At 43.9% G+C, this 11,917-nt stretch overlaps 1 protein-coding gene across 1 annotated transcript; it reads right to left on the minus strand.

Annotated features, from left to right (window-relative positions):
* Window positions 1-44: 44 nt before the first annotated feature.
* On the minus strand, window positions 45-8,637 carry ROGDI (rogdi atypical leucine zipper). Its single transcript, XM_061561231.1, has 11 exons — window positions 8,578-8,637; window positions 6,047-6,118; window positions 5,157-5,239; window positions 4,979-5,033; window positions 3,410-3,490; window positions 2,207-2,302; window positions 1,994-2,092; window positions 1,445-1,558; window positions 1,113-1,162; window positions 738-864; window positions 45-632 (listed from the first exon to the last, which is right to left on the minus strand). The coding sequence occupies exons 1-11, from the start codon at window positions 8,611-8,613 to the stop codon at window positions 591-593; spliced, it is 855 nt and encodes a 284-aa protein (XP_061417215.1). The 5' UTR covers window positions 8,614-8,637; the 3' UTR covers window positions 45-590.
* Between the last annotated feature and the right edge of the window lie 3,280 nt (window positions 8,638-11,917).

Below are 11,917 nucleotides of genomic sequence, written 5' to 3' on the forward strand. Positions count from 1 at the left end.
TATCTTTTGTTACTTTGTATACAATTACATCACAAGACAACCCATTAAAGTGCATTTTATTTTTAATACCGTAAATCAAAATGACATGACATACATGTTTACAACAATTACACAAGTCGAGCACTATTATTTTAGGAGATTGTTATTTTAAAGCACATTCTGACGAATTAACGAAATTAAAATGTACACATTTTGGAACATGTGATGTTCTCACAAACGTTCACTCAACACACCAGTGGGTTTATCCAAAGAATATACATAACTTAAAGGATTAGCTGTGTTGTTCTCAAGTGTTTTTCAGTTATATGTTTCGTTCAATGTGTTGGGTCCTACACTTAATTAATGCGCTCCCAGCATGTGGATTGAAACGTCGGACATGTTTCTGAAAACACGTCGTACAATGCAAAGCATATCGCAGACCGATACAACACAACTGGAAAAACCGAAGTAGTATAAATACAACTGTCTTGATTACGTCCAAGTAATATTTTATAGTGGTCCAATAATACAAACCCAATTCTGCCCAAAAAAATCATGAATCATTGCTTTTATTTCACTAATTTCCATGGACAAGGGCATGCAAACAGGGCTCAGTGTGGCATCTGCGTCCAGTAGTTTGAGAAGACAGAAACCTGGAGGAATAAACGTTCTTTAATAACAATGTTTGCAGGAATATTAATTTTAAAAAACACCTAATCCAAAGTTTTGAGTGCAGAGAAAAACATTTCCACCCTTACCTTATCTTTAAGTTGCTGACACAGCTGCAGGGCAAGAGTGAGAAACAGGAGTCCATCTCCCAGCCATGGCACAACACTCTCTACCTTGTGGGTCTGGATAACCTCATACTTCTGCCCCATGAATTCGCTGAGCATCACACAAGCAAATAATTGCAATCGGGTTTCAGAAGGTGCAATCTAATAGCAGTAGACATCAAAGTTTTATCAATAACAATAACTTTGATTGCAAACATCAGATATTACGTGCAAGTTATGAATTTTGAAAAAAATGTTTGCTTCGAAATAACACTCCAGTTAAGAGCATGTAAAATGAGTAGACGCCACATGTGAAAATCTGATGAACCTTTAACTTGTCATATTATCCAGGTCACTCACAACATGGAGCCAGGAGCATGACAGACCGAGCCTCCTGATGGCTTGAAATTCTGTAAAATAACACAAGGTCACATTTTTTTTTTATATTTGACAGAACAGTTAACAACTCTAAATTAAAAACCTGCCTGCTAAAAACAAGTCAATATTAGTTACTAAGGAAACAGCAATGAGTAAAAATACATATTCAAGAGCTACATCAAACAGGTTGGTAGTTCACCAAAAGCAGCATACTACATCATATTTATCTTATGTCAACAAAACATTTAACTGTGAGGTTCACATTTTTCAAAATATTAAATGGTACAATTTTTCTGGAGCGTGTGTTCCCAAACCTTGTTTGCATTTGGCTGCAGAGTGTGCACTTGGTAGAGCACCAGGCAGAGCTTGTTGTGATGAATGTAGAAATTAACCAGCAGATCCTGCGGCAGTGCAGGGTTGAACATACACTAGAAAAGTGACAAACGCAAACACGAAACACACGTGCCGGGCACTTGGTGGCTTTGCACGTAACCGATCTGTTCCATCTGTATGGGTTAGAGTTTGTCCCACACACTCATGGGTTTTCTTCGGGCACACATGTGAACACTTTATTTAATGGCCAATATTACCTTAATAGGACAATTTCGTGTCAGCTCACTGCCTTGCTGCCTTTCCCATTTGCCTGTGGTCTCTCGCTCCTATGAGTCATTCTCTATATTCAAGTGAGCGAATACTGTGCACGTTACATGCTGAAATTACGTATCATATACAAACATAACACAAGTGTTCCATAAAACACAAGTGTCAACAAAATCATGCTCAGCATGGCTTGTGAATAATTATCACTGACCTCTACACTACTGCTCATAACATATATAGAACAAGTTGACGTGAGGACTTACGGCAGCACTGCCATTTGCGAGGTCTGGCAGGGTCATAGCGGCTGGTGTTGCTAGGCGGTTGCGGGCACGGTTCAGCTGCAGCATCACCGCATCCATCAGCTGTAGTCATTGCATAAGAGGACATGAAACGTTACACAATACATAAATCAAGCAAGAATATCGATACAGTCCGCAGTGTTAGCTGCGTCAATGATTAGTATGCGGTTATTTCACCTTGTTTACTTCAGTGCCCGTCTTGAACTGGTAGCTTTGGTCCTTGCTGTTGACGAGCCGGTATGCCTGATGAAGGTGATTTCCAGCATCCTGCACCTGTGTAAAAAAGGAAAATCATCTCCTAGCACTTCTCATTCATGGTTCATACTTTATAGCAGAGAACGCAAGGGCTAGAGAGGTGTTGGTCACAGATGATGTGAGAGTCCTCGGCAAAACAAGTGGGTTTTTTTACTCTGCGTACATGTAAATCATGCGCATAACATTGCAGTTTGAGTTGTAAATAGCTTAGCTGTGCTGTATTTAAAGTACTGAAATATGTCAAACATGATAGCATGGAAGGGATGTTTTATAAACATCGAAAAAAAACGTATATTGTGTACAATATGCATTCATGTAAATGTATGTGTTGTGCGTGTATATGAACGTGCATATTTCAATATTAGTGCTTTATAAGTCCATGTGGAGTGGCATCGAATTGTTCACTAAGTAGCATAGCGCTGGCTGCTGGCAGGGAAGGGGATCTGCAGCTTGTAGCAGCCCTGACTGACAGCAGGTCACGTGATAGACCCGAGGGGGATCTAGGGTAAAGGTTACGGAAGGGACACGTCGAGAGCCCGCTAGTAGGTTCCGGAAGGGGGGCGTGGCCGGGGCGGAGCGAGGCCACGCTGACAGGATAAAAGGGGACCCCGAGCTCCCACTCAGCGCTGTTGTTTGGTGTGGGATCCCTGTCGTTGTCGTCGTTGCTGTTGAAGATCGTCGCCGTCGCCGCTGTCGTCTCGCGCCTTCGTCGCTGTCATCGTCCGCTTGATAATTGCGCTGCTAGACGTAGTTGGCTGTCTCGGTTCAGCGGCGTCAGTGTCAGATGGCTAGCGCTGTGTGTAGGCTAGCAACCAGTGTAGAGTTGCGTATAAGCGAGGGACAGAGAGTGTGTGACAGTGTAGGGTGTGTATTGTATAAAGTGTACAAAGTGTGCTCGGTGTCTAATTAAATAATTGCCTCCGAGAATGATTTGAAGCTTTCGTGACTGCAGGAATCCATACTCTTTGGTTCTTTCGGTCGTCATGATCACGTCGTGATTTGTTTCATTTTATTTCTAACTACGTGACTTTACCGAAAGAACCAAAGAGTATGCCTCCAAGAAGTTAAGTCTCCAAGTCAGTCACTACGCATGTAAACTGTTGAAATAGCAAATGTCTCACAAACCTGTTGCATTTTCCACTGCTTATCTTCTCTGAATACTGTGTGTAGTATCTGGTTTGCCTTCAAAAGCTTTATGTGTAGATCCTGCACCACCATTCACAGGGAAGGGAAAACATTTATTTGCCATTAATTCTGGCTTGACATTCTCTTTGTGTACACGGTGATCCGTTTACACAGACACACCCCACGAAAATAAGAGGGAGAAACTACAGAGAAAATACCATTTAATTTCAAAGTCTCTACATGTCCATCACCAATCCCAAAACGTGTATTATTTAAATATAGTAACACTCTTCAGAAAGATATTGAGGCATTGCTATCACAATTATTCAAGCATCTATGAAGAGGGTGATTAGAAATGAGTGGGACATCAAGAAATGTATCACCAAGTATATATCAAATATCTGTCCAAGGGATACTGTCAGCAGTGTAAACCTAACATTCATTAAACAAGTGCATACTGACTATATTCCCTCAAGATTGGCTTGCTCATTTAATCAATTTTACCAGCAAACATTAACTATTCAGATGACTGCTGGGGGGGTCCCTTGGTGAATAGGACAAACGTGTCAATATTTTGCTGCCAACAATAGTACATTGTAGAGATGGTGGGCTGATCAGACATGGGCTTGTCGATAAGAAACGCGAAATCCTATTGGTCAAGAGGTATGACGTCACCTACCAGACGCTTCCGTAAACACTGTTTAAAGGAGCTACGTATACTTTGAGGTGTACGTTCATCTGGAGATTTGCCATGTATCACTGCTGCCAGACCTCTCCTAGTTTTATCAATCGACATGAATTTCATTGGCATGTACAGTAAGCATAAAACACAACACAGCCATTCATCCTTGCCTTCCCCTCCCTCCTACACTGCACAGGGTGTGCTGATGGGGCCCAGAGTAGGCTGATGAGCTCAGAAAGCGTGGGGAAGGTGGACAAAGTGAAGGAGGGAGATGTGAATAACAGGAACAAGGGAGCGCAGTGGTGGAGACAAGCAGACAATGCCAAGGACAGAGCGGGTATGGTCGACAGGAAAAGCAGCAGCAATCACCACAAATAAACTATTCTGGTGGCACAGAAGGGGTATAACATAGAGGTCAGGAAAGGTCATGTGTCAGTAGAAATAATGGTTATAACAGCAGATGTATCTTCTTGGTTCTTTCGGTAAAGTCACGTAGAAGGGAATTATTTTATTTTATTATGTTTTATTTTTATTATTTTATTACTTCCCTTCTACGTGACTTTACAGAAAGAACCAAGAAGATGAATCCCTGCAGTCACGAAAGCTTTAAATCGAAACAGCAGATGTAGTTGAGGGAGATAAACAAGCAATAAGAGACTTGTAAACAAAGGGTACATATTAGTGGTCACATGTACAAACGTTATGTCAGGACACCATGTGACGTGACAGCGTTCCACGTGGGAGATAACATCATATGGCCCACCGGCACAAGCTTATTTTATTACATGGCCCACCAGTAAATATCGTTGAAGAACATTCTTATTTATTTACTGTATATAGAAGCTTAATCTGCGTGTCAGTCCCTCCATGTTCATCAACAGACTTACCGCCTGACATAGAGTATCTCCATTAAGAGTCAGCACACCCTTTACTGCATCAGATCTGTGTGGAGAAAAAAACGTAAAAGGTAAACTATAAAAAAACAACATCACTCGCTGTTTGATTTTCGTTCTTGCTATTGCAATAGAAATGTATTAATTAACGTAAAAACAATAATATATTTACGTGGAGCTGCCGAGGATAAAGTTTTCTTGTTTCACATGGCAGTCTTCCTCCCTACCTGGCAACACAAACCGCTTACATCCCTCCTGCAATACACAGATAAACACATGGGACATTCCACGTTGAGAACTTTTTTATAATTCATGCATCAATGCTGTCCTCACAGCAGTTGGAAAGTAAAAATGTCAAAGTGTCTCTATGCTCAAACTACTGTGGGAAAGTGCTCATAGCTTCAGAATACTAAACGTGCTATGGCAGTGTATTATTAAATCAACGTGGGATTCCATATTTCAAATGCCACCTTCCCATGTTACATAACCACAAGTCAGTGACCTTGATTCTCATTGACACATTTAAAAATGAAGACTTATTTTACCGAACTATATTGTGCGCGTATAGCCCTTTGTCAATCCACTGAACGAGGACCTCTTATCACCATGAAAATTGTGGAGGTTATTTCACCATACTTCACCATGCTGGTCAGCGCAGGTTGGTGAAAGTGGATATGAGACCATATAGGTAGAGTACTTTAGATTTTGCTGCGATATCCTCTGCTGCACACAATGTAATCCTGCGGCAGGCTACAACAAACAGTTTTGCATGCTGGCCACCAATCCAAGCCCTATCCAGGCTCAACCTCTGCTTCGCTTGACATCGAACAGGATTTGGTACATTGCGGGTGATTTGGTTATAGGTGAAAAAATACTGTATATTTTATTTCAGTTCATTTGTTTCCACTGACAAACCTCTGGTATAATTCAATGCTGCAGTTACACCGCCAGTGTTGTATAAACAACAAAGCAGGCATCACTGAACAACTTGTGTCCTGGTTGACATGACAAAAAGCGCTTTACTGGCAAACAGGCTTGATTGCATCAACACAGTATGATCACCTTCAAAATGTCCTGCAGGTGACTGAGCACGGAATGGACCTCCTCTCTCAACAGCCACTGGAACTCTTCGTGCTGTAACAACAACAAAAAACACCAACACACAATCATTTACACTTACAGCTTTGCAGTGGGGTTTGTGTCCGTGAATGTCTTACGGTATAGCACTGTAAATGTAACGTTCTTTTTGTTTTAAATTAATGATTCAATCCTCAATTGGTTGCGAGCTTTGTGTCCACCAAAATAATGCCGTTGTTTTAAAATGTTATGAAGTTAAGAGAATGTTTGCTTCATATAATTTTGACACTGGACTTGCAGTAAACTGGGGTTGTCAATTCAATTAAATCTCTTGGAATGCCAGCTGAAACACTGGTCAAGTTGTTTAAATCCATCTGCCTTTGTCCACACAACAGAATGATTATGGGTATACCACAGCTAGGCAATCGGCAGTTCACTTGTGGTAAGGTAAAATGTGGGTACTCCCACGATCGAGACATCTGGCCAACATGAAAGTGTAGGCCAAATTCCCTCTACAGGTACTCTGTAGTGGAGACCCGTCCGCCAGCAAGTCACACGAACGAGTAACTAATGGACCCCTCTAGACTCGAAGAGGGTATTTGGCCTACTCTTCCACATTGGCCAGACGTCTTGAAAGAGGTGGGAGAACTCACACTTTACCTCACCACACGCCGATCAGCTGCGGTGTGCTCATGTCTACTGCAGGGTGGGCAGAGGTGTTTAGAAGGGGTATGGTGGGACAATTGAAGAAACTTGCCCATTCACCATTGGAACCTCCTTTGCCAGTAGCAAGATATGATAATTGTTTTTTTTACCCTTTTATCTGGCAACAAAACTGACACCTTTTGGCGTCATCTGGTCCAACACCATGTGAGACTAGGCTCTAAGAACAGCTGTCTCGGGTGCAGACCAATCAATTTCAAGGACAGTGCACACATGTTTTTTGTTTGCATTCCGACCGCAGGTATTGTGGTCAATGCAAACATGACTCCTTGTATAAAAAGTGTCAGTTTTGTTGCCAGATAAAAAGGTAAAAAAAACTATTATCATATTTTACTACTGGCAAAGGAGGTTCCAATGGTGTAAATGCTTACCCTGAGCTCTCATACTCTGATGGTGCATTGTCTTTGAGTTGTGCGCCTTTTAGTGTCATCTGGTCCAACACCATGTGAGACTAGGCTCTAAGAAAAGCCGTCTCGGGTGTGGACCAATCAATTTCAAGAACAGTGCATACATTATCAGAGTTGTGTTTTTGTTTGCATTCCGACCGCAGGTATTGTGGTCAATGCAAACATGACTCTTTGTAAAAAAAAGTGTCAGTTTTGTTGCCAGATAAAATGGTAAAAAAAACAATTATCATAACTTGCCCATTGTTTCAACTGCCAGGCCGGGCGATATAATCGATCCGGCGACCTCTGTAAACAATTCCAGCGTGCTAACCATCCACACCGCGGGGCTGCATCCACAAACAACTGTGCAACGGGGTCAATGAAATCTACCGCGTCCTCTTCTCCCGCACCTCCGATTAGCACTGTTGGCTACGTAGGGAGCGAAAAAAGTTCAACACATAACGTAGATATCGACGTTTCAGATTCAATTTTCGATTTAAAGCTTTCGTGACTGTAGGGATTCATCTTCTTGGTTCTTTCGGTAAAGTCACGTAGAAGGGAAATAATAAAATAATAATAAATATTTTTTATTTGTATTTTTTTTATTATTTCCCTTCTACGTGACTTTACCGAAAGAACCAAGAAGGTTTCAGATTCAGTTTCATTCATTAGGTATAACCCCCGTGAGCCATGCGGCTCTTGACGTCCATGCTTCCATTCATTCACGGCCAAACAGAAATGTTTAACAGATTGAACCAACGCATTCTTTACAGTCGTCCAACGTTGGCGCTCGGAAGTCGGCAACGTTAACAACTCACAACACGCCGGCAGATGCGGATACATCGTCTCTGAACAAAGTGGAAATGTCAAGACCCAGGCCACTCCGAGCAGAACCGTGGGGGACATGCGACCCCCCCCCCCCCCCCAGTGCCTGCCCGATTCACAAACTCGGAGGAGGCATCCATCATCGACAAGAGCGATAAACTCCGCCGACTCCCTGCCGCAAGCGTCTGGATAACCACCTCGATGTCAAATCGTAGTCGACACATGGCGGTCCGGATGTCTTGTGACACCCCCCCCCCCCACTCACAATGAACTGCCCAACACTCCCTAACTCTTACCGACTGATTTCTGTTTTCACACCCGCAGGTTTAGAGAGTTAAATGGTGGTGGGGGGGTGACAAGACATCTGGACCACCCTGTACAATGATTTAAACGAGCAAGCCACCACACGAAGACGACTTGTCCGGCCTTCACGCACAACGCCGCATTGGACGCTCTACCGACGTAATACAATCCAGCATCATCATCATCCAGTCAAGAACATGGAAGTCGTCGTCGTTAATCATAATAATCGCCATCACCGCCACCAATCATCATCGTCACGATCATCGTCGCTGTCGTTACCAGCACCGCACGCTCCGCCTCGGACGCGGTCGCCATTGTCCCCCCGCAGCTGATCGCTGACCCCGCTGACCCCGCCCCCGTAAGCCCCGCCCACATCTAGCCCCGCCCCATTAGCCCCGCAAGCCCCGCCCACATCTAGCCCCGCCCCCATTGGCCCCGCAAGCACCACCCCCCGCAAGCCCCGCCCCCGCAAGCCCCGCCCCCCCGCTGGCCCCGCCCCCTGTAAACCCCAGCCCCCACCTCCCCCGCCCCCAAACCCTCCCGTTTCAAATTCCCCACTGCGCATCGACGCGCTCCGTCTCCGATTGGTCGAGCGCTGCGACCGAGGCAGCCAATCGCACGAGTGCGCCGAGGCCAATGGCGGCGCGCGTACGGCGAGGGTGGCGCCTATGCGCTGTGCGATTTCCATTCGCGTTGACAAACCCGGAAGAATCCGATAAGCTGCAAAGCTCTTTGTCCCGGACGTTCGCAGTAGGAGCTGGGTCCTAACGTTACAGCAACAATCAACGATACACAAACACCGTAAGGGTGCAAAGTATATTTCGATTTAAAGCTTTCGTGACTGCAGGGATTCATCTTCTTGGTTCTTACGGTAAAGTCACGTAGAAGGGAAATAATAAAAATAAAACATCATAAAATAATTCTCACGACGTTTCGGCCACAACGCAAGCAGCCGTCCTCAGGTGAAGAACAGGTCTTGCGGGGAGACAGCGTCTGAATGAAACAGCACCATGCTTGGAGCGTATATTTAAACTGGGTTGGAAGGGGGGGAAGGGCGCCTTGACAAAATAATTTGCATATCAAGAGGAATTTAGCATATTTATGGGAAATGCAGGTATGTGATTAGTACTACTTGTGAAATGCGTAGGTTTGGCGGGGGGTTTCAAAGTCATATTATGCCCGTGCATTATGCAGGATTAGCAGCATCAAAGGGAGGGGATAGGGGTAGCATTAATAAAGGGAAGGAATGTTAATAGTATGTAGCTGCAGTAACTAAACAACCACGTAAAAAACTGAAGTATAAACTACATAGTATCAGTATACTAAATATACTCTCCAATAAGCTGAGCTACTAACAGTAAGTAATACATTACAATTCTATATCGCAAAAAATAGAATATGCTTCCAGCTAAGCTTTTTTCCCTTACATAACACGGGTCTACCCCGTACTATATGCTGCCATAGACAAACCCAACATTTAATTATATACTGTATAACTATACACCACCCTATACCTTACAATAATACATAGTGTAATATTACACTGTATTATTCTATCCACCCTACTGTATATCACACTGCTGTATATTCACTATACAATTACGATACTATATATTGCCTTATACATTGTATAAACATTACAATTTTATACTATTTATCATTATACAATCTGCTATACACTATACCATTGACCGTCGAGTGAAAGTAGTACTAATCACATACCTGCATTTCCCATAAAATGCTAAATTCCTCTTGATATGCAAATTATTTTGTCAAGGCGCCCTTCCTCCCTTCCAACCCAGCTTAAATATATGCTCAAAGCGTGGTGGTGTTTCATTTTGCTTCCTCTTAGTATATTGCACTTTACCGAAAGAACCAGGGTCCCTTTCGTCATGGCAAGCTTCGGGGCCACTTCCTGGAGTCGTGGAGTTCTGCCATTACTAGTAGGGTACATTTCATAAAAGCGTGTTTTTTTAAGTCTATTTAAATACTGTACTGTATTACTTATTTTTTCTTGAGCTCTTGTGGGTAAGTGCCTCGGAATGGTGACCACGATGAGGGTGGGGATGATAAGACGTCAGTGAGCAGCAGATGGCAGTGCAGGAAAACCCCATCGTGTCGTTTTAGAAACCTTTTATTTAATTTTGAAACAGTACTGTACTCGCAACACGGGTTACTGTGGCCGACAGTCGACCCTAATGAGAGAATGGTAACCCAATTTTTTTTAGGAACGATACCGCTCCCAAGAGGACGCCTGTTGCGGAGATGGAGCGATTAAATCAGCTGTTGTGCGGAACGGCTTCCGATGAATGTTTTCGTCGCAGGATCGTGAAACGCGGCGGCTTGCGGAGGGCGTTGATCCAGCAGTGGAATGACCATGGCTACTGATGAACAGTCGTATTACAAGCACACGAAATGAGCAGACGATATCTACGCCTCCTCCACATATCTGGCTTGCCACGTGTCTATTTTTTACTGGGAGGAACCTCCTGGTTACACCAGCCCAAGGGGATTCTTGTGTCCGTCGTGCAGGGAAGGGCTGGGTGGGGACAGAGGGGCTGGGTGGGGAGGGAGGGGCTGGTTGGGGAGGGTGGGGCTGGGTGGGGAGGGGCTGGGTGGGGAGGGTGAGGAGTGGCTGGGTGGGGAGGGGCTGGGTGGGAGGGGTGAGGCTGGGTGGGGAGGGGCTGGTCACCCCGTCGTGCCCTTCTAAAACTCAACATTTAACCTACTCACGCCGTTGACCCTGGCAATTGACTGAGCAACCCAACGTTCCTACCAGCTCCCTCCGCAGGAATGTGTTTTAAAAGAAGTGTTGTTTACACATCCCATCAGCCGCCACACACTTCTGGGAATGCATCGTTTCAGCAGCATCAACACAAGTTCAAGTTCATTTATTAGGTATAGCCCTGTGAGCCATTCAGCTCTTGAATCGGGTGCAACCGCAACAAACAAAAAACAAAAACATGAACAAAAAAACATCTTAAAGTGAATATGTGACTAAGTGCAAACAGAAAATCCAAGAAAAGACAGCAAAAATATTGCAGAAAAAACACCGTACACCAACGCTGTGTGCAAAAATCCCAGTGGGATGCAAGTCAAACAACAACAACAACCACAAGACAACTTAGATTAAGGCCATCAGTCTAACTCTGTACTACAACAACACAAACATGGCTAAACCAATACACTTTTCGAAATCACCAAAATAAAGCCATGAAGGCAATGAAAAAGCAATCATAGGAACTGACGGAATTTTCACAATAAATGGCATAAACAACATGTACTACCAAAACCCTGCAGCCATAGCTGGCTGCATGAGTCACTCCACAACAGCAGGAGCATCACGAGCAACAATAACAACAAAAAACTGGACCGGTTTCGAAATTCAGTATCTCATCATCAGTAGTCGAGGCTCGCTTGGCCCAGTTGCTGGTGATGAACTGCCAGATGTTTTTTAGGCAAGGGCACTCTGATATGGGTCATAGTTCGACACAGAACTGTATATATATATAAAATACAACAATCCATGCAGTAGAATTATTTTAGCCACATTAACAGTGCAGTAAATGTGAACTCAATAGACGGAGGGGTTGGGGGGGGGCTTTCCAAACCGTGGCCT

This window comes from Lethenteron reissneri, chromosome 27 (genome assembly GCF_015708825.2).
Source record: "Lethenteron reissneri isolate LAM-NWPU_2019-01 chromosome 27, ASM1570882v1, whole genome shotgun sequence".
NCBI classification, from domain to species: Eukaryota; Metazoa; Chordata; class Hyperoartia; order Petromyzontiformes; family Petromyzontidae; genus Lethenteron; species Lethenteron reissneri.

Coding starts and splice junctions, on each gene's coding strand:
- ROGDI (XM_061561231.1), bottom strand. CDS start 8,613: ATGGCGACCGCGTCCGAGGCGGAGCGTGCGGTGCTG. Junction 2,303..3,409: donor AGCAGTGGAAAATGCAACAG/GTTTGTGAGACA, acceptor TTTTTTACACAG/GTGCAGGATGCTGGAAATCA. Junction 633..737: donor GTCAGCAACTTAAAGATAAG/GTAAGGGTGGAA, acceptor TTATTCCTCCAG/GTTTCTGTCTTCTCAAACTA.